Source organism: Ambystoma mexicanum, chromosome 11 (assembly GCF_040938575.1).
Source record: "Ambystoma mexicanum isolate Mex_15411 chromosome 11, UKY_AmexF1_1, whole genome shotgun sequence".
Taxonomy (NCBI): domain Eukaryota; kingdom Metazoa; phylum Chordata; class Amphibia; order Caudata; family Ambystomatidae; genus Ambystoma; species Ambystoma mexicanum.
In genome coordinates this window covers 1387410443-1387428869 of record NC_090934.1, presented here as the reverse complement: position 1 = coordinate 1387428869, position 18427 = coordinate 1387410443, and the positions used below count along the sequence as shown (strand labels likewise).

The window sequence follows — 18427 nt, the reverse complement described above, 5'->3', positions numbered from 1 at the left end:
CAGATTTAGTCCAATTAATCTTAAATCCCGAGCACTGCTGAAATCAGCAATCAACTCCATAAGTGCCGGAACCGACCCTTTCAGATCGGCCAGTGCCAACAGCATATTGTCTGCAAGCAGCCAAATCTTTTGTTTTAAACCCCAACTCCCATCACTTCATCTGCCTCCTTAATAGCCTCAGCCGACGGTTCTATGGCAATCACAAACGGCGGCGACAAAGGACACCCTTGTCTAGTTCCTCTCTCCAGTACAAACGTCTCTGATTTTATACCCTTAGTGTAAACCTCAGCAGTTCGGACAGCAAACAACAACCTAATCCAAGCAACAAATTTCTCACTGAAACCCATCCTGGACAAAACAAGAGAAAATCCCAATTTATTCTGTCGAAAGCTTTCTCCGCATCCAACAACAAAATAGCACAATCTCCCTGTAGACCTTCCGATTTTGAAATAGTATCTAATATTTTCCTAATATTACTAGAGGTCTTCATGCCTTTTACAAATCCTGGCTAATCAGAATGAATCAGTTTCGGGAGCAAATTTTCAATCCGAATTTCCAGCAATTTTGCCAGAATTTTGTTGTCCACATTTATAAGGCTAATAGGTCTATAACTCGCTGGTAGAGTATCATCCTTTCCCTTCTTTAGAAAGACGGAAATCATGGCATACCTAGTAGAATCTGGGAGGACACCACTGTCATACGACTCCAAATACATGTCTCTCAAGAGCCCAAGTGCTGATTGCGGTAGCAATCGATAAAATTCAACTGGAAACCCATCAGGGCCAGGGGATTTCCCAATTTACCAATAGTCTTCCTAATTTCCTCAACCGTAATATCCGCCTCCAGTAACTCTGAATCCCGAAAGCCAATCCTCGAGAGATCCAATCCCTCCAACCAGGCTTCGCCCCTCTCAGGCACTTCAGGTTCGTTCTTGTATAGATTCACATAAGTCATGAAAAACCTTATTTATTTCACCAGAATGATACGTAATTTTGCCATTCCCATCTCAAGTCTCTGGTATGGCCCTTTCAGCATCCCTTTTCCTCAACCTATAAGCCAACCATCTATCACACTTCTCACCCTTCTCGTAGTAAGCACATTTAAGAAAGGTTACATCATTCTGCACGTTCATCTATCAACGACTTCAGTTCTCTTTTCGTTTTTTTCAGTTCCGCCATCACTTCAGCACCAACCAGACCCGCCATAACTCTTAGAAAGGTCACTCAACCTTCCCCAGCAATGCCTCCCTGTCGTCAGCCTGTTTTCTAAGCCCACTAGAAACAGCAATCAGGTGCCCTCTCATTGTACACTTCAAAGCCTCCCAAACCATACCAGGATGAACTTGTCCCATATGATTACTCGCCACAAAGTAATCTATCTCCCTTCGCAATGAATCCATCACTTCATCCTTATGCAATAAGTCTACATTCATCCTCCAGGATTTACGCTTCTTTAGGGCGTATCTCAACTGCAACTGCAGAGTCACATGCGCATGATCAGATAGCAATATACTGCCAATTTCGCTTGTCTTATAAGATTGTCATCCTACCGGCCGTCAAAAACAAGTCCAACCTAGAATACACCAAATGCGATCCTGAAAAAAGTATATTCCCGAGAGGTCGGATGCTCCATCCTCCAACTATCATTTAAATCGTGTTCCAAAAGTAAATCATCCAAAGCCAGGTGTTGCCTGTCCACTCCCCCCTTAGCCGATATCCCACTCCTATCCATATTGAGATTCAGTCAAATATTAAAGTCCCCACCTAAGATAATGTCCTGTGACCTCATGTCTTGTAGGAGCTGTGCCAAGTTCTGTCATCCACAGACAACGCGTAAATATTAGAGAGATCAATTGGCCCTGAACATCTATTAATAGAGCCACCATCCGCCCTTCTCTATCCGACACTTCCCTCAAAACCTTAATAGGGTTGTTCCTTCTAATCCATATCGCAACCCCTCTTGATCGCGAATTAAACGAAGCACCATAAACCTTCCCTACCCAGCCTTTCCTCAGCCTATCTATTTCATCTGTCATCAAATGAGTCTCCTGTAAAAAACATACATCCGCCTTTAGTTGATCCAAATAATGCAGCACTTTTATCCTCTTTTTCACATTATTCAATCCATTTACATTCCACGTCACAAGTTTTAGATCATTCCCCATCTCCCTCACATCAATCCAATCCCAGAACAAAATCAAAGGCCCGATTATGAAACCAAAATGACCTGGTAACCTATGTACACCCACAATCTGTAAACCCAACCCACCCCCTCCTGAAACCGATGCAAAAAGCAAACCGCAACGCCACAAGTCAAATTCCAGAGCCCCAATGTCCCTGCTCACCCCCCCAATCAAAATGAACTCCCAATTCAAAATTTTAAAATTCACGCAAAAAACCTCTAAAATCCAAACCCCCACCTCTGAAGCACACCCCCCCCCCCAAAGCTCCTATTCTCCAGCATGGGGTCTGGCATGGATTCACATGCTCATGAATATTCCCCGTCAGGCCGGGAATCCTCGGTAAAGAAAAATCAGTATCAGTTTTGTTTCTGATCTGTCTTTCGTAGTAGTAAGCAATCACTGATCTCTGCGTCATACTGACCACAGCCAATGACTGCCATCTCCCTAAGCCCCGCCTCTGGCAGCCATCTTCAGATTTTTACTGCACGTTCAAGTGTTGGGATCCTCGTGCTATTGCTCTCGAGCTTTAGTGCTTTTTTTGCGCTTTTTCTTAGGAACATTTTCTCTTTTTCGGTCAAAAGAGCCTCAAGCTCCACTGTTTCTTTATCCGATCAACGGGGACCCGTGTCGGATTCTTCTACGCCCCTCAAGGGTGAAGATTTCGTTGAGCCACGCTTTTGGAGGACTCCAGAAGTTTCTCAGGCCCATCTCGATCATGGCCCAGGAGAAGGGAAGCTCGACGCCTGGAAAGCGGTTCAGGGTCTGCCCTGGATGCCAGCTTCAGAATGTCTTCAAGGAGGACGAACACTCCCTTTGCCTCTACTGCCTGCATGAGGACAAGACGCACGTGGAGAAGGACTGTGCGTTTTGCGGCAATATGTCGGAGCGGACCATGAAGGACCGCGATCTGCGTCTCGCCAACTGGCTGGAAGGGAAGAGCCCATCAGGCGAGAAGAAGTCTGAGCGGTCTTCTAAGACCTTTGAGGGCACCCCGGCGACGGGGGTCCAACAGAAGGCCAAGCACCGCGAGTCCGCGGCACCGGGAGCGCCGAACGGTCGGGCTCTACGGGCGCCAGGCAGGGCGCATCCTCACCGGCGCCATCAACCACGAGCCAACGCTCTGGCTCGGGTAAGAGGAAGGCCGAGCACCCGGCGAAGCTCCTGGAGAGACCCCGGTCGAGCTCGAAGGCCCCATCGGAGGGGGAGCAAGGCGGTGACCCTCCCCCCAAGGAGAAGGCGGTGAGCGCACCTAAGGTGGTCAAAGCCTTAATCCACCCGGCCAAGGCCTCTATCGAGACAGTCGCGGTGGCACTGGCTCAGCCTGTGGAGGCTACACCAGTGGTGGCGACCTCGGGGCCCAGAGTCTCCCTGCCACCGCGGAGGGAGTCCTCTTTCATGCCCATCGACAGGACCCCTGTGAAACCTCCGACTGAGAAGAAAAAGGGGGAGCAGGAGGTCGTTGTGGATTCGGCCTCAACCTCTGAGGAGGAGCTAATCGAAGTCTTAAACCACGGCGTTGGCGTGGAAGACCAGCCCGTCGGGAGGGACCCCGATGTAGGAGACGACGAAAACGTCGAGGGTGCCGACGGGGCTCCTGACCGCCCATCGGACTCCCCTCAACCAGTGCCGCAAGACAACTCGGCGGCCATTTTGTTGGCTATACAGTCCTTATGCTCAGAGATGAGGACGAGATTGCCGTTACCACCAACGGAGGAACCTCTCCCGACGGGGGACCCGGAGCCAGGCCCTTCTGGAAGCTCCCCTCCTAAGAGAAGGATTCATCCTTCACCTCCTTTTCAACCATCGAGCCCTGCTCAGCCCTCCTCCCCGACACGTGGGGATGATACGGGGACTGACAAGGCTGTGACGAGATTGGATTGTTTCATGCCATGATCGCCAGGGCATCCGAGCTTTTCCAGCTCTGCCCGCAAGAGAAGGAAGGTTTCCTTTATCAACGGCGCAAGACCAAGAGGAAGACGGTCCTCGCTGTACCTCTACTGGACGATATCTGGGATGAGGGTCTCACCCTCCTCAAGGAACCATCCACAACGCCTGCAAGAAGGGACCGGTACGAGAAGTACCGGTTCCCGGACGCAGCCCCCTTGTGCCTTCGGGCACAGCCGACGCCGGACTCGGTCGTCTCCGCGGCGGCCAGGAAGAAAGCAGGGGGGCCTCGGCCTCTACGTCAACCTCCCCGCCGGACGGCGAGGGAAAGAAATTGGACACGATAGGACGCAGAGTCATCTCATCGGCAGCGACGACGATTAAGGCTGCCAACGCCTTGGCCATGAGTTGTGGTACAAAATCGCCCCCCTGCTGGACTTCTTACCAGACGACAAGAGGGCGGAGGCCCTAGAGATCTTGCAGGAAGGAGAAGTGGCGTCGGACCACGCCATTACGATAGCGACGGACATCGCTGACACTGGATTTCGCCAGTTGGGCAACGGCGTGTGCCTTAGACGACGTGGATGGCTCAAGGCAACTGACTTCCGTCAGGACGTGCAGACCAGAGTCTTGGACATGCCGTTCGACGGGAACAACCTGTTTGGGAAAACAGTGGACGATTCCCTACAAGCCATCAAGATTGACACGGAGACGGCCCGGGCTCTTGGTGTTCTCCAGCAACGACGGCCGCCCTTTCGGAGCGGCGGAGGCAAGCAGGGTGCCTCCAAAGGTTCCGGCGGCGGATTTTCCACCGATCGTCAATCGGCCCGTTCGTCGTCGCAAGAAGCCTACAGGGGATGAGGCAAGTCGGGCGGACCCCGCTGTCGCCAAGGAGGGCAAGGCGGCAAAGCCTCGTCGAAGCAGGACTGAACCGGCCGTGGGGTCGGGCCCCCACTGAAGCACCCCGGTGGGAGGCCGGCTGGCGAACTTCGTCAGCGTGTGGGAGTCCATCTCCACCGACCGTTGGGTGCTGGACGCCCTGGCCCAGGGTCACGCTCTCGAGTTCCTAAAGAGGGGCCCGTGCGTCCCCCCCCCCCCCCCGTGGCCAGGAAGGAACATCACGTCCCTAAACTTCTCTTGGAGGTAAAGGCGATGCTCAAGAAAGGCGCCATCGAGCTCGTCCCAAAGAGGCTTCAGGGCTCCGGAGTTTACTCAAGATACTTCCTCGTGAAGAAGACTGGAGGATGGTGTCCCATCCTGGACCTACGACGACTGAACAAATTCATCAAGGCACAGAAGTTCCGGATGGTCACCCTCTAGCACGTCCTGGGTCAACTGGAGGAGGGCGATTTCCTGTCGTCGTTGATTTGGAGGATGCCTACTTCCATATCCCCATCCTAAAGGGACACCGAAAGTTTCTCAGATTCGTGGTCCAAGGGCGTCCCTACCAGTTCAGAGCCCTTCCCTTCGGATTGAGGTCGGCAGCCAGGGTGTTCACCAAGTGCCTCGCACCGGTGGCGGCGCGGCTGCGTCTGGAGGGGATCCACGTCTGCCCCTACCTGGACGACTGGCTCATCCGAGCAAAGACAAAGGAGCTCGCCGCGGAGCACACGGCGAGGACCGTCCAACTACTCACGGACCTGGGATTCTCCATACACTACGCCAAGTCCCACCTGGTGCCCGCTCAAGACGCACTGTTTCTGGGAGCGAAGCTGGACACAGTGGCGCGTCTGGCCTCTCCGTCGGAGGAAAGGATGAGGGCCATCTTGGGCAAGGTGCAGCGGATGCTGGTTGCGGCCAGGGTGAGGTCCATCAAGTCCCTCCTCGGAATGATGTCTTCTTGCATTTATCTCATCCGCCTGTGCAGGCTTCGGATGCGCCTGTTACAGGAGTTCCTGGACGCTCGCTGGATCCAGACGGGCAGCTTCGAGGACAGGATCACACTCGACGAGCTTTCGACGAGCGATCCGGTGGTGGGGCACCCGCGCGCATCTGACGGCGGGCATGGACTTCCAGACCCCGGGGCATCAGAAGACAGTGACCACGGATGCCTCCCTGGAAGGGTGGGGAGCGCACACCAAAAATCTGCACGCGAGGGGCCTTTGGCTGCCGACGGAGAAGTCCCTCCATATCAACGTCCTGGAACTCCGTGCAGTGTTTTGGGCCCTCAGGTCCTTTTCTTCCGTCCCTCAAGGGTAAGGTGGTGAGGATCTTCACCGACAACACCACCACCACCATGTTCTACATCAGGAAGCGGGGCGGTACCAGATCCCCAGCCCTGTCCAAGGAGGCTCAGGATCTGTGGCATTGGGCCGTCGCCCAAGGGATGTTTCTGGTGCCGTTCCATCTGGCAGGGATAAACACAATCGCCGACTCGCTCAGCAGAGAGCTGCGCTCGTGCCACGAGTGGAACTACGACCGGATCTAGTGTACTGCCTCTTCCGACGGTGGGGCACACCCCAGATCGATCTGTTCGCGACGGCGATGAACTCCAAGTGCCGGAGGTTCGCCAGCAGGTTTCCCCAGCCGAGGAGCATGGGCGATGCTTTCTCGTTCCCCTGGGAGGGCCTGTTCCTATATGCGTTCCCTCCATTGCCGCTGCTGATCCGGCTCATCAACCAGCTCAAGAGGTCAAGGTGCAGGATCCTCGTCGCACCTGCGTGGCCGAGGCAGATATGGTTCCCGGACCTTCTGGACTTGTCAGCGTCCCCGTCAATCAAGCTGCCAGTGGACGCGGATCTTCTCTCCAGAGAAGGAGGCGCCATCCTCTATCACGGCCCGAAGTCGCTGAACTTGCAGGCCTGGCTCCTGCAGCGTTAGAGTTTGGAGGTTACGACATACCGGCCTAGTGCAGAGAGGTTCTTGCAAAGGCCAGGGCGTCCTCAACTCTTAAATGCTACGGACACAAATGGAAGAGGTTCTCTGTCTGGTGCCACGCACAGAAGATTAACCCTCCACGGATTACGGCTCCTCAAGTTCTGCCGTACCTACTGACGCTGGCCAAGGCTGGACTGGCGCATGCTTCCATCAAGATTCATCTTGCTGCGATCTCCCGATACACCAGAACCACTGGACGGACGTCTTTGTGGTCTCGTCTGGTGAAAGAATTCATGAAGGGACTGTTCAGATCGTTCCCGCAGATGAAGGCCCCGGCGTGGGAGCTCAACGTGGTGCTGACCAAGCTCATGGGACCTCCGTTCGAGCCTCTGCACTCAGCTCCGTTGAAGTTCTTGTCATGGAAAACGGCGTTTCTTGTGGCCATCACCTCCGCACGACGGGTGGGTGAGATCCAGGCCCTTTCCTGCAAGCCCCCGTACTTGACTTTTCACGACACGAGGGTAGTGCTCAGGACGCACCCCTCCTTCATGCCCATGGTGCCGTCTGACTTCCACCTCAACGAACCCTTGGTGTTGCCTGTTTTCTTCCCGTCGACTTCGTCGCCGGCTGAAAGGACTTTGCACTCGCTGGATGTGGCTAGAGCGCTGAAGGTCTACGTGGACCGCACGAAGAGTTTTCGGAAGACGTCACAACTTTTTGTGAACTTTGGACCTGTCAATCAGGGGAAGGCTCTCTCGAAGGCTTCCATTTCCAGATGGCTCTCCGGCTGTATCATGTACTGTCATCGGTTGGCAAACCGACCGCTGCCTGGCCGTCCGAGAGCCCATTCCACCAGAGCGATCGCAGCTACAACGGAGTTCCTATCTGGTGTGCCCTTGCTGGACATCTGCAGGGCTGCTACGTGGAGGTCGACGCACACCTTTCACGAAATTCTACTGCATCGATCGGGATTCCAGGGAGGAGTCCAGGGTCGGCCAAGCAGTGCTGCGCAACCTGTTCGCCTAAGGTGAGCGTGGTGAGGAGGTAAGAATTGCTTAATGTTGAGTTTTGGATGTAATGCTTAATGTTGAGCCTTTGCCACCTCACGTGGTTGTGCATGTGTGTACTGCTATGTATTTTATTCATGAGCATGTGAATCCATGCCAGACTCCATGCTGGAGAAGGAACAAGTTACTTACCTGTAACTGTTGTTCTCCTGCATGGGTCTGGCATGGATTCACATGCGAACCCTCCCGCCTACCCCTCTGTGGCTCTTCACTTGGTCATACTGCCACTTTACGTGCTACCAAATCTGAGGATGGCTGCCAGAGGCGGGGCTTAGGGAGATGGCAGTCATTGGCTGTGGTCAGTATGACGCAGAGATCAGTGATTGGTTACTACTACGAAAGACAGATCAGAAACGAAACTGATACTGATTTTTCTTTTACCAAGGATTCCCGGCCTGACAGGGAATATTCATGAGCATGTGAATCCATGCCAGACCCATGCTGGAGAACAACAGTTACAGGTAAGTAACTTGTTCCATACCACGCAAACAGACCACCGCTACCAACCCCCACAGAATACACACGTATCACTTAGGCACCCAGAACCACACAATTCCCCTTTCGTCAACCAAAAGGACACACCACTCACCCACCTCCTGCACATTTTCACGGCTCAATATTTCAAGGAGTGAAGTGATTCGAAAAAGCAGCTCTAAACCAACCTGTCCCCTAGCAACAAAATCTGAAGCCCCACTCCCGAGTTGAAACACATCATGAACCACCCAACCCCACATTACTCAATCTGTTTTTAAATAAGAAACATCAGAAGTAGTAGCCAGGCCATCCCCTCATGCCCTCTAGACCCCATTGAGCACCAAAATACAGCAGCTATAAATATATATTGCCAAGATATAATCAAACCTCCCGGGAAAGACGATATAGAAACCAAATCAAAAGGGTCTGTAGCAAACCAATCCCACCCCCGGCAAAACCCTCCCCAGATGGCACACCATAAGGACTTAATTACCTGCAAAGGTGGATACAGAAAAGACTTGTGAAGCAACTGAAACATACAATCCCAAATATCCAAAACAAAAATACTATACTCATTGACCCTCAAGTCACGTAAATCTTAGAAGTGCAATCAACAATAAACTTGCAAAATCCCCCCTCCCACCATGGGCCCGATTAATAAACAAAAATGACATCCAGAGTCCAGACATAGAAACAAAAAAAGTCCAGAAGAAGTTCACCGACCGGCCGTGGAACAAACTGTAAAGCTCCCATATGAAACCATTGACATGTGGCTAAACAAAAATCCAGTGACGATTACAATACCACCCATCCGTTATCTCCACATACACATTTTATAAAACTACAATTAAGTACAGAGCAGCAGATGACCAGCGGGCAATCCGAGGGGCCAGATCTGCATTCCAATCAATATCCCTACGTTGGCACTGGTAGCCACTTATAACTTTCATAGCTGCTCCTGTGGGGTTAACGGCACTCCCGCTTGTCCAGCACTATGACGCCAGTTTGATGAATATTAGCGCCAGGATGCATGAAAAAACAAACGCACATCTGAGCTAGCAGTACCTAGACTTCGGACAGAAAGAAGCCGCCCCTTACACCGCCTGCAGAGTCAGCTTCTCGATGCCTGCAGGAGCCGATCATTAAATGCGAGCGGGAACAATCCATTTCGCTTGCTCGTTCTATCCGGTCACACGTATTCAGCCGCAGCCTGTGAGATGAAAACAAACGCCTTTGCGTAAGACGTGACACACAGAGCATCACATGACCACGCTGATCGGTCAGGTCCTTTCCTCCATGGGGGTCCGCTCAGATCCAAGAAACAGAGCCAGAAAAATGCATGAGCCGAGTGATGACAATAAAAGTTGATTTTCAAATCAACCAGACGATCAACTGTAGCAGGTTCACGGCGCCATTTTAAAGCGCTAAAATCACAATATGAACGTCATTAAAAAACACACAAAAACCATAAATCCAATAGCTGCAGCAGCAAAGGGGGTGTGCAAACAGTAAATTCAAGCATCTGTTATGCAAAGGTTCCAGCCAGTTTACGGCTTCTTTTGGGTCAGAAGTAACCTTTTCACCTCCTGGGAGTACAACAGTCAGCACATTATTCCTGTTAAGGAATGCTTTCACCCCCACCAGCTTAGCCAAATCCTTAGCCTCCTTGAATGACTTCCTGACAAGTAGAGACTCCTTTGGATAATCGGGGTAAATAAAAATCTGCTTGCCCCCATAGGTGACATTACCCATCTTCCTTGCATTTCTGAGGACATCCTCTTTAATACTGGTCCAAAGAACGGAAAGAAGAATCCGTCTTGGTTTAGGATTGCCCTTCCTGCCAACCCTATAAACATTGTCAATGTCACCTCGAGAAATTTGATCACATACAAAGAAGGATTTTAAAATGTCCATCACCAGTTTCAACAAATCCTCTGCATCATCTTCCATTACACCAACCAGTCTCAAGTTCTGTTTCTGATCTTCAATTACAACTCCAAGTGCTTATCTCTCCCCTTCTGTACTTCTTTCAAGCTGTTATACGCCCTGAAACTGCCCGCTATCTCACTGGATATTAATGCTGATCCACTTTCCAAGGCAGAAACTCTGCAATCCAGCTGGGAAACCTTCACGGACATATCTTCCATCGCAGACTTCACATCTCCAACATCCTGAACCACTTTACCAAGGTCCTGAGCCATCTTTAGAAGCAGCGGATCAATATCCTGGGTGCTGGGAGTTTCCCCCATCTCAGAAGCCGGTTTTGATTTCTTTGGGATAGGATTGTCTGCTGTTTCAATTTTCTTCTTAGAGTTCATAATCCAATTCTAATCAAAACACAGAGAGGGCCAGGAGCTACAGGATTATGCTGCTGCCTGCATTCCGGAATTCTCTTTGTACTGACATGGTGATAGCCTTTTAGTGACAAAGCTGCAAGGGCTAGTCCAATGGAAATGGGTTATTTGTGGTGCCTTTGCTTCTTGTGCAGTAGCCAATGGAAGAGGCAACCTGTGCCTCTGGTAAAAGTCAAGCGATTAGTTTCCTCCTTTTTTAATGCGCTTGTCTGTCAATCTGTTTGAAAAATGTTCTGCTTCTGCAAGTATTAGTTTGTGGTGTAGATCAGAATGCTGTCCATGCTGCACAAGCCTAAGAACGAGGTAATCATCCTCTAGAGCTGCACAGCTTTCCTACATGAATGTATTCATGTCTTCACAAATGTAGAGGGTGGCAGCATTCTTTTTGTAACCACATTTCTCAAACAGTCCTGATGAAGCCTTGGAGACGACAGGCGTGTGCAAGACTACCTGGAGGAAGCCCTTGTTCCTAGCGTGGGTCTCGAAGAAACGTTTGAGGAAATAGTAATGTTAGTCCTGCCTGCCATTGAACAGATCAGTAACTGTTATTATGCACTTTTTCCAGTTGGAGAATGCCCAAGTTACAGCTGCAAGAAACAGTGATTTTGCATCTGCTGCCATGGAGGAGATGACTTCCGTGCAGTCCAGGATTGAGTCTTTGACAACCCAACTTAATGACCACCAAAGGCGGGTAAGATCTGTCTTGTGTATTCTGATCCCTTGGAATAGGGTTGTGGGGAGTAGACCCGAGTGATTCTGATAATGGTGGGGACTAAATATGACAATTGAAGGGGGTAAATCTGTTTCTTTTGAATTTGTAGAGCCCTCCCCTGACGGTATGGTTTGGGTTCTTCTCATGGTTTGAATGAAGAGAGATGCAGTGGAAGTTAAGTCAAGGGTAACTGATAGCTGATCTGAGGGGACTAGGAGGGGGGGGGGGGGGAGGAGAAGTGTGACCAAAGAAAGCAGAAGTTGGAAATCTTGTAGTAGCAAACATGAAATTTGGATTTGAGCTAAGGTGAGCTCTAAAATATCTAGAAGCTCCACACATGCCCAATAGGAGCGCTAGTAAGCCCTGAGAACTTCACTGTGTGTGATCTTTGTAACGCAGCTCCACCCAAACAAATAAATTGTAATGTATTTCAGGATCATTGAGAAGTGCTTTGTCGACTATTGGCCATTACACTTCATCCAAGCACATGGGTTGCCCTGCCTCCTTCCCACACCATCACTGTTTCCTCTGTACAACACAATATTGTGTTCCACTGCAGTCCCTACATGTAATCTACATTGATCAAGCATTGGGCTGCATTAATTCTCATAGATCTAATCTATTCAAAAACATCCCATTCCCCAGTAGGAATCTGGAAAGGGAAATTAAAAGGCCACTTTATTGCATCATGTGGACTCTCTGCATCCTTCACGGCAACCAATTGAACTTTACATTGTGTAGCAGAAACCAGATTCTCAAGTGATTTTGAGAAATGGAAGGAAGAAACTGCACCACCCTAAAAAGGTGCAAATTGTTATTCTCTGATCTCAACCCACAAAATTGCTCTTTACCCTTAGAAACCTATTGTATGGGATCCTACCTATTCCCTTGCTATTGTCACTCCTTCTTGGCTCAGTTGATTGATTGCGCTCTACCAATACCAGTTCCTAATGAGCACATCTTAGCCCACTCCAACCGAGTCTGGAGAGTGGTTCCAGTGCCAGAATGATCAAGGGCCTGGGATTCATTTCTTCTGGATGAAGGTGAATCAAGCTTGTGATTGAACCATGAGAACATGTACATTCTAGTGTTTGTTTACACGACCAGGAGCACCTTTGGCCACAAATCCAAAAAGCTGCACATCAGCCCAAAAATTTGGTAAAATCATTCTCATCTCACTAGTCTCTTGAACAGGTACATTTTGCCACTAATAATATGGCTTTCACCCCCGCATCGGCGGGCAGACATGGCGCTGACGCATGGGGGTGAAAGCCATTTGCACGCCAGCGTTTATCTGGAATGCAAATGGCTTGCACGTATTATGTGACGCCAATTTCCTGAGAATGAAAAATGGATGGCTGCTGCCACAAGGAAAAGGACTACTTCCCTTTTCCATTTCTGTGGCTGGCGGGAGGTACGCCAGAATGGAGCATGACTCCAGTCTGGCAGGGAAGTGGGGAGGAAAGGCCAGGGAATGGGGTAGTTACAGTATCTTGTAACGACTCCCTCGTTAACGGAGGTTGTGACCATATTGTCTTCTTCCTATGAACTAATGATTTTGTCACAAGTGATGGAGATACAAAATGACCAACAAGTGAAGTATCAGCTGTAGGAAAAGTAAGAATGTCTAGAAGTATGCTAAAAATACTTTAAAACTAGTTATTGAAAGTTGCTGGGTAGAGGTCTGACATACTGTACAGTGGCCATCAAGGGGATGCGTTACCATAAGCTGCATTCTTTATACAGAGAAGACTTATCGGTATCAGGTGATTGCTAGTTTCCGATGTATAGCCATGGCTGTCTTTCGGTTTCTTTACTTTGCTTTTGTGAGTGGCAACTAAAGGGAGTGGAATCCATCACGTGTCAAAATCACAGTAGATGATTCCTGAATATGAAAAGTTTCCACACAAAATGATTAATGGAGATTTGGAAAATGACTTTCCAGCCCAAAAGACCTGATGTTTTCAGCATCCATGATTAAACAAACGCTTTAAATTATAGATGGTTTCCTTGTCTTATTTGCACATCCATGAAAACATTTGATATTTTACTTTGCCAAAAATTGTGTATTGAATGTATAACTGTTAAGTAAACAAATGTTCAACCATCTGTGGCGGCTTCCATTTTAGTCTGATAGAATGAAGCGTCCATCTTTCCATCAAATTTCAGGAAGCAAATAAAAATAACTACATTGAGCATAACCATACTAAAGTTATGTCTGCTAAATGGTGTATATTGGAGCAAACTTTAAGTACTGAAGGGTGACGAAGGCATGGAGGGAGACTTGGAAGAATAGCTTGAACTGTAATCATGTTCCTGTTCTGTTTTAGTCCATTAATCTGATTTTGGTATTCTGTTTTCTACATAACATCTCTTAAAATTGACAGTCCAGACAATCCGTTCCTTGGCATTCTACCTCCTCCTCCGCTAATGCGCCACTTAATACCCCATCCGCCCCCGTCACCTTTCTCCCAAAGCCCTTTGGAGAGCTTATATTGCATGAAATTAAGAAAAATGAATACCACGAGTGTACACACTGATTTCTCGACGATTTGTATTCCATAGCCTTATAAAATAAATACCTTGAATATAAATGTGTAGTTTCGAAACTGGCCTGGATGTGTTTTTTTTTTTAAATTTTATTATTTTTTTAAATGATTGTCATTGCTTATCTTGCTTTAGCGTAACAGTGTTTCTCAACTTTCTCACTCTTTTTGGGACCCCAGAACTCTTCTTTGGAAAATCAAGTGAAGGAATTAAAAGAGGCTTTGGAGGTTGAGCGTGACATGAATCGTAGACGATTGAACGATAAAGACAGAGAGGTATCTGACATGCGGCAGAAATTGCAAGCACATTTGGAGGAATACGAGCAGCTTCTGGATGTGAAACTTGCCTTAGACATGGAAATACATGCCTATCGAAAGATGTTAGAAGGGGAAGAACAGAGGTAGGAGACATTTCAATTGAAGACCTTTAACCTTCCCATCAGCTTGGCACTTATTGTTGACCACAATATTGCTGGTGAAAACATTGCTTTGGAAATCCATTTGCATGAAGAAACTTCAGCTAATTTCCTTTTTGACCAATTTAGGTGCAAGTACTTGTATCACGTTTGTGGTTTGCTTGAGCGCTGTACAAAACATGATTGCAAATGCGCAACGAAAAAAGGCCTGTGCTACAGTATATTCAGGTGTAAATCATGCAGGACAGAATGAATTTTAAAACCAACTTGGCCACAGACGAACTTTTTTTTTTTTTTCCAACTAAGTTTGAAATGGTACAAGGTGATGAATGCAGCGGATTCCAAAATCTGACTGCTGAACCAGAACATTCCCATTTGATGGCTTTCAAGCTCCCTAAATGAGAACTTCAAGCCGGAGTTGGTTCGAGTGCCTGATCCCACGAGAGCCCCAGATATTTTTATTTGTTAGCTAAAATGTTGGGCTAATATGGATTGCCAAGTTAGATTGTTGGCAAGCCTTTTGCTTTGTAGTATTTTCTTTAGTCTGGTGACACTTTCATTGCCCTGAGGATATCTATATACAGCCTATTCACCACAGGAAATAAGTCCTGCCTGAAAGGGTTAAACTGTTTCCCTTTTTCTGCTCCTAGTGTGACCTGCATCATGTTGATTTTACTCTGTCCCCTTTGCTCCATACTTTATGGGTGTTCCCATACAGAGACTGGACCAGAGCCTTTTGCACTGCAAAAAATTGCACCCCATCCCCTCCCCCCTTAAGGGTTAATTTGGACACGCAGATGTGCGGCAGTGGGCGTGATCACACACGTTTGTCCTTGCCCCCCCCTCAGCCCACACCCAGTCCTTTTTTTGTTTTTCTGCGTCGAACCGGCGACAGACACCACATCCGTATGTTTGTTTTGCTGCATACTTTCCATCAGCGTGTCAAATGTGCTTTTCTCATTATTTCACATTATACTATCCCAGCCTTCAGTGCCCGTGTCCCTGTGGTGCATGTTGGGTGCTCGTCTGGATTCTCCAAGTATTTGTTGGGTGGGGGGCTCCTTCCGTGTGTGTGATTCCCCACACTCAGCCTTGAGTGTCTTTGGGCTCATCGGTGGGACTATTGTGCGGCCTATGGCATGCTAATGCCAAGGTCATTAAAGAACTGGTTGGTGCGCTGTTGCGAAATATTCTGACTACTCCAGAACATTTGAAAAGATTCTCACACAAGACAAGGACAGAAAAGGTAAGTCTGACTTTATTTACTACTTAATTTATTTACTAAATATTGCCGGCACCGAGACTCCTTTCCTGGGACCTCTTCAGTTGGGAGGGGTCATAACGACTTCTACCAGCACAAGACCCGAGGCCTCAAAGGCTACCAACAACCTCGCTGAAGTCTTGCAACTCTATCGGGTCAGGTACTGAGGGACTTTGAGACCCTCTTACTGGACGGCAGTCTGATCTTCTAGGTAGTGTACCGGGCCTTTGCCTGAGGGGGGTGCATTTAGACAGATCTACCAGCACTTCGGCTGAGGGCTACACGCCTCCCGGAGAAAACTGAGGTCCGTAAGCGAACCATGCCTTTTTCTGAGGGTCATTCAAGACCTCTTGTTGACAACGGGCATAGTTTCACACGTAGTTCCGAATCACCTTGGCTGCGTCACAGAATGGTCCCTAGAAAAGAAGGGTCGGCTGACACTGCATGGAGAGGGCCGCATCGTCTTGAGTCCATACAATCAGAGAGCTACAGAACCACTGCTAATAAACCAAACGTGTCCTGCCGGCATGGCGCAGGCAGCTCAACAGTTTACAACCAGAGTAAAATGGTCTGGGACTTGGGTACTGAAGAGGGAAGGGCAAATTCGCTCCCTCATACATGACACGGAAGAAGGCCAGGAGATACTGTAAACGGCCATACTATTTCGGACCAATTCCTAGTGCTCCATTATGTCGAAAGGTACCCTCTCAGCTGGCCCTACTGGCCAGATGAGGTACAAGTCTTACCCAGATTGGATGAGGAGCCCCAGGCTGCAACTAAAGAGGCCTTATTTAGTATTGACTAAAGCGCCAAGAAGTCACGTCACTGACATTAAGGGACACCATGACTTGGCAGCGTTAGACATGAAGTACATGTGCCATCAGCACATCTGGTCACAGACCTGAATGCATGAAGAATACGAGCGTACAGTTCTATAGATGGAGGAGGTTTATAGTGAATATTTTGACAGTCAAAGTGTCTACATACAAAGGTTTCGACACAAAAGCATCAAACAAGTTTCAAATGCATTCTTTTTTTTTTAATGGGGGGGGGGGGGGAGGCGGGGGTTCCTCCCAACCCCCGTTTTTCTTTTTTAAACTTTTTTTTTCTATACGAAAAAAAATAAAACCTGTTGCATGACATGAAGAAAAATGCATTTGAAACTCCCCCTCCCCCCCCCCCCCCCCCCCGATACCTTTGTGTCGAAACTTTTGCATGTAGAAACTATTTTTTTGAAACTGACTGGACAGCGATGGAGGACAGACCCATATACACACTGTCATTGCTTTATTTTGCCATTGGCTGAATGCAGCAATGCAGAAACTGCAAGAAGCAAGAGATCCTGAGTAAAGCTTGCAGATGCTCGTATGCAAATAACCTTATGGAACTGCTGGAGCACCTATGGGTCCTGACGGAGCCAAGTATGACTAACCTATGGAGAATGTAGACTACCGTGGACACTGTAGGAACAGCATGATGGTTTAGGAAAATTACAGCACGCCACACTCAGCAAGAGCTGAGTTGAATTCAGGCTGGAACAAAGTTCATAAATGGGGGAACGCCCATCGCCTGCACACTATCTTAGACTCTGGTAAATAAGCCAAAACTTTTAGGATGTAAGCTGGCCCAACACATGGGCAGCAGTTAACAATCGTTAAGTAAATTATAGTTCTTTATCTTATCATTTAACGGTTCATAGTGATATCGAAAACCAAAATCTCGAAAACCAAAATCTCGAATACAAAAGGCCGAAAAATAAAATATCGAATTTTTTTTTCAATGTGTTTTTTTTTTAAATGGGGGGGGGTTCCCCCCAACCCCTCTTTTTTTTCATTTTTTTTTTATTTTACCCCTTTTTTTTACTTACCTGACCCCAAAAACATATATAAATAAATAAATAAAAAATTCGATATTTTTTTTTCGATATTTTTTTTTTTCGGTCTTTTTGTATTCGATATTTTGGTTTCGAGATTTTGACTGACTACCAGTTTTGATATCTGAATATTCAATAGTACTTATTAATTCTGTGGTAATCAAAGCTCAGCTGTGTCATGAATCAATATGGCATTAATGACCTCAATACCTTTATAGTTAGGAGAAGATAAAATACGTACTTGGTTGCTAAATGAGGATACAAAAGGTACCTAGTTGTCAAAAGGTGATCTTCACTAGGTCATAAGCTAACCAGTTAAGACTGGAATTTGCTAACCTTTGGGAAGTCCAGAGACCGACATGTGTAGGTGCCTTTCCAATTTCAATCTCCCAAATGGCAGGATCAGTTGGTCTACAGTAAAAAGAATAGTTTAATATTAACATATATAATGCACTATAAATGAGGCTGCCTTGCATTACTGTGTACAGTGTTAAAAAGGGTATAGTACGTGTTGATAGAATCTGTAGACGTGGAAAAAAGAACATGTAATGGATAATGGGGAATGTTCCCCTATGGGATATTACATGAAATGATGGTGAACATCCCTTAAGTTAAGAGGTTGCTTACTCAGATTTTCTGATCTCTAAGACTGAATTCCTAGATCTGGTACAGAGACATTGGTCTGAAGAATCATAATGGCTGCCTGTTCTACTCGCGTGACAGCATCCGTGACGTCATCACGTTCGACATGCATGTCATAAATGTAAACCTAGCCTCGCTCGCAACGCAGGGGAGCGTGAGTCTTAATGTTCAATATGGATCTTATTAAGCAATATTGTTC

The 18427-nt window shown here is 47.9% G+C and overlaps 1 protein-coding gene across 3 annotated transcripts in view; it reads left to right on the top strand.

The window, feature by feature from the left end:
* LOC138504470 (lamin-B3-like) overlaps nucleotides 1-18427 on the top strand; it is a 368818-nt gene that overhangs the window by 101382 nt on the left and 249009 nt on the right. For all 3 annotated transcript variants that reach the window (XM_069624996.1, XM_069624994.1, XM_069624995.1), the window contains exons 5-6: nucleotides 11344-11469; nucleotides 14217-14437. In XM_069624996.1, the coding sequence (XP_069481097.1) occupies nucleotides 11344-11469; nucleotides 14217-14437 (347 nt within the window). The remainder of the gene's footprint in view (nucleotides 1-11343; nucleotides 11470-14216; nucleotides 14438-18427) is intronic.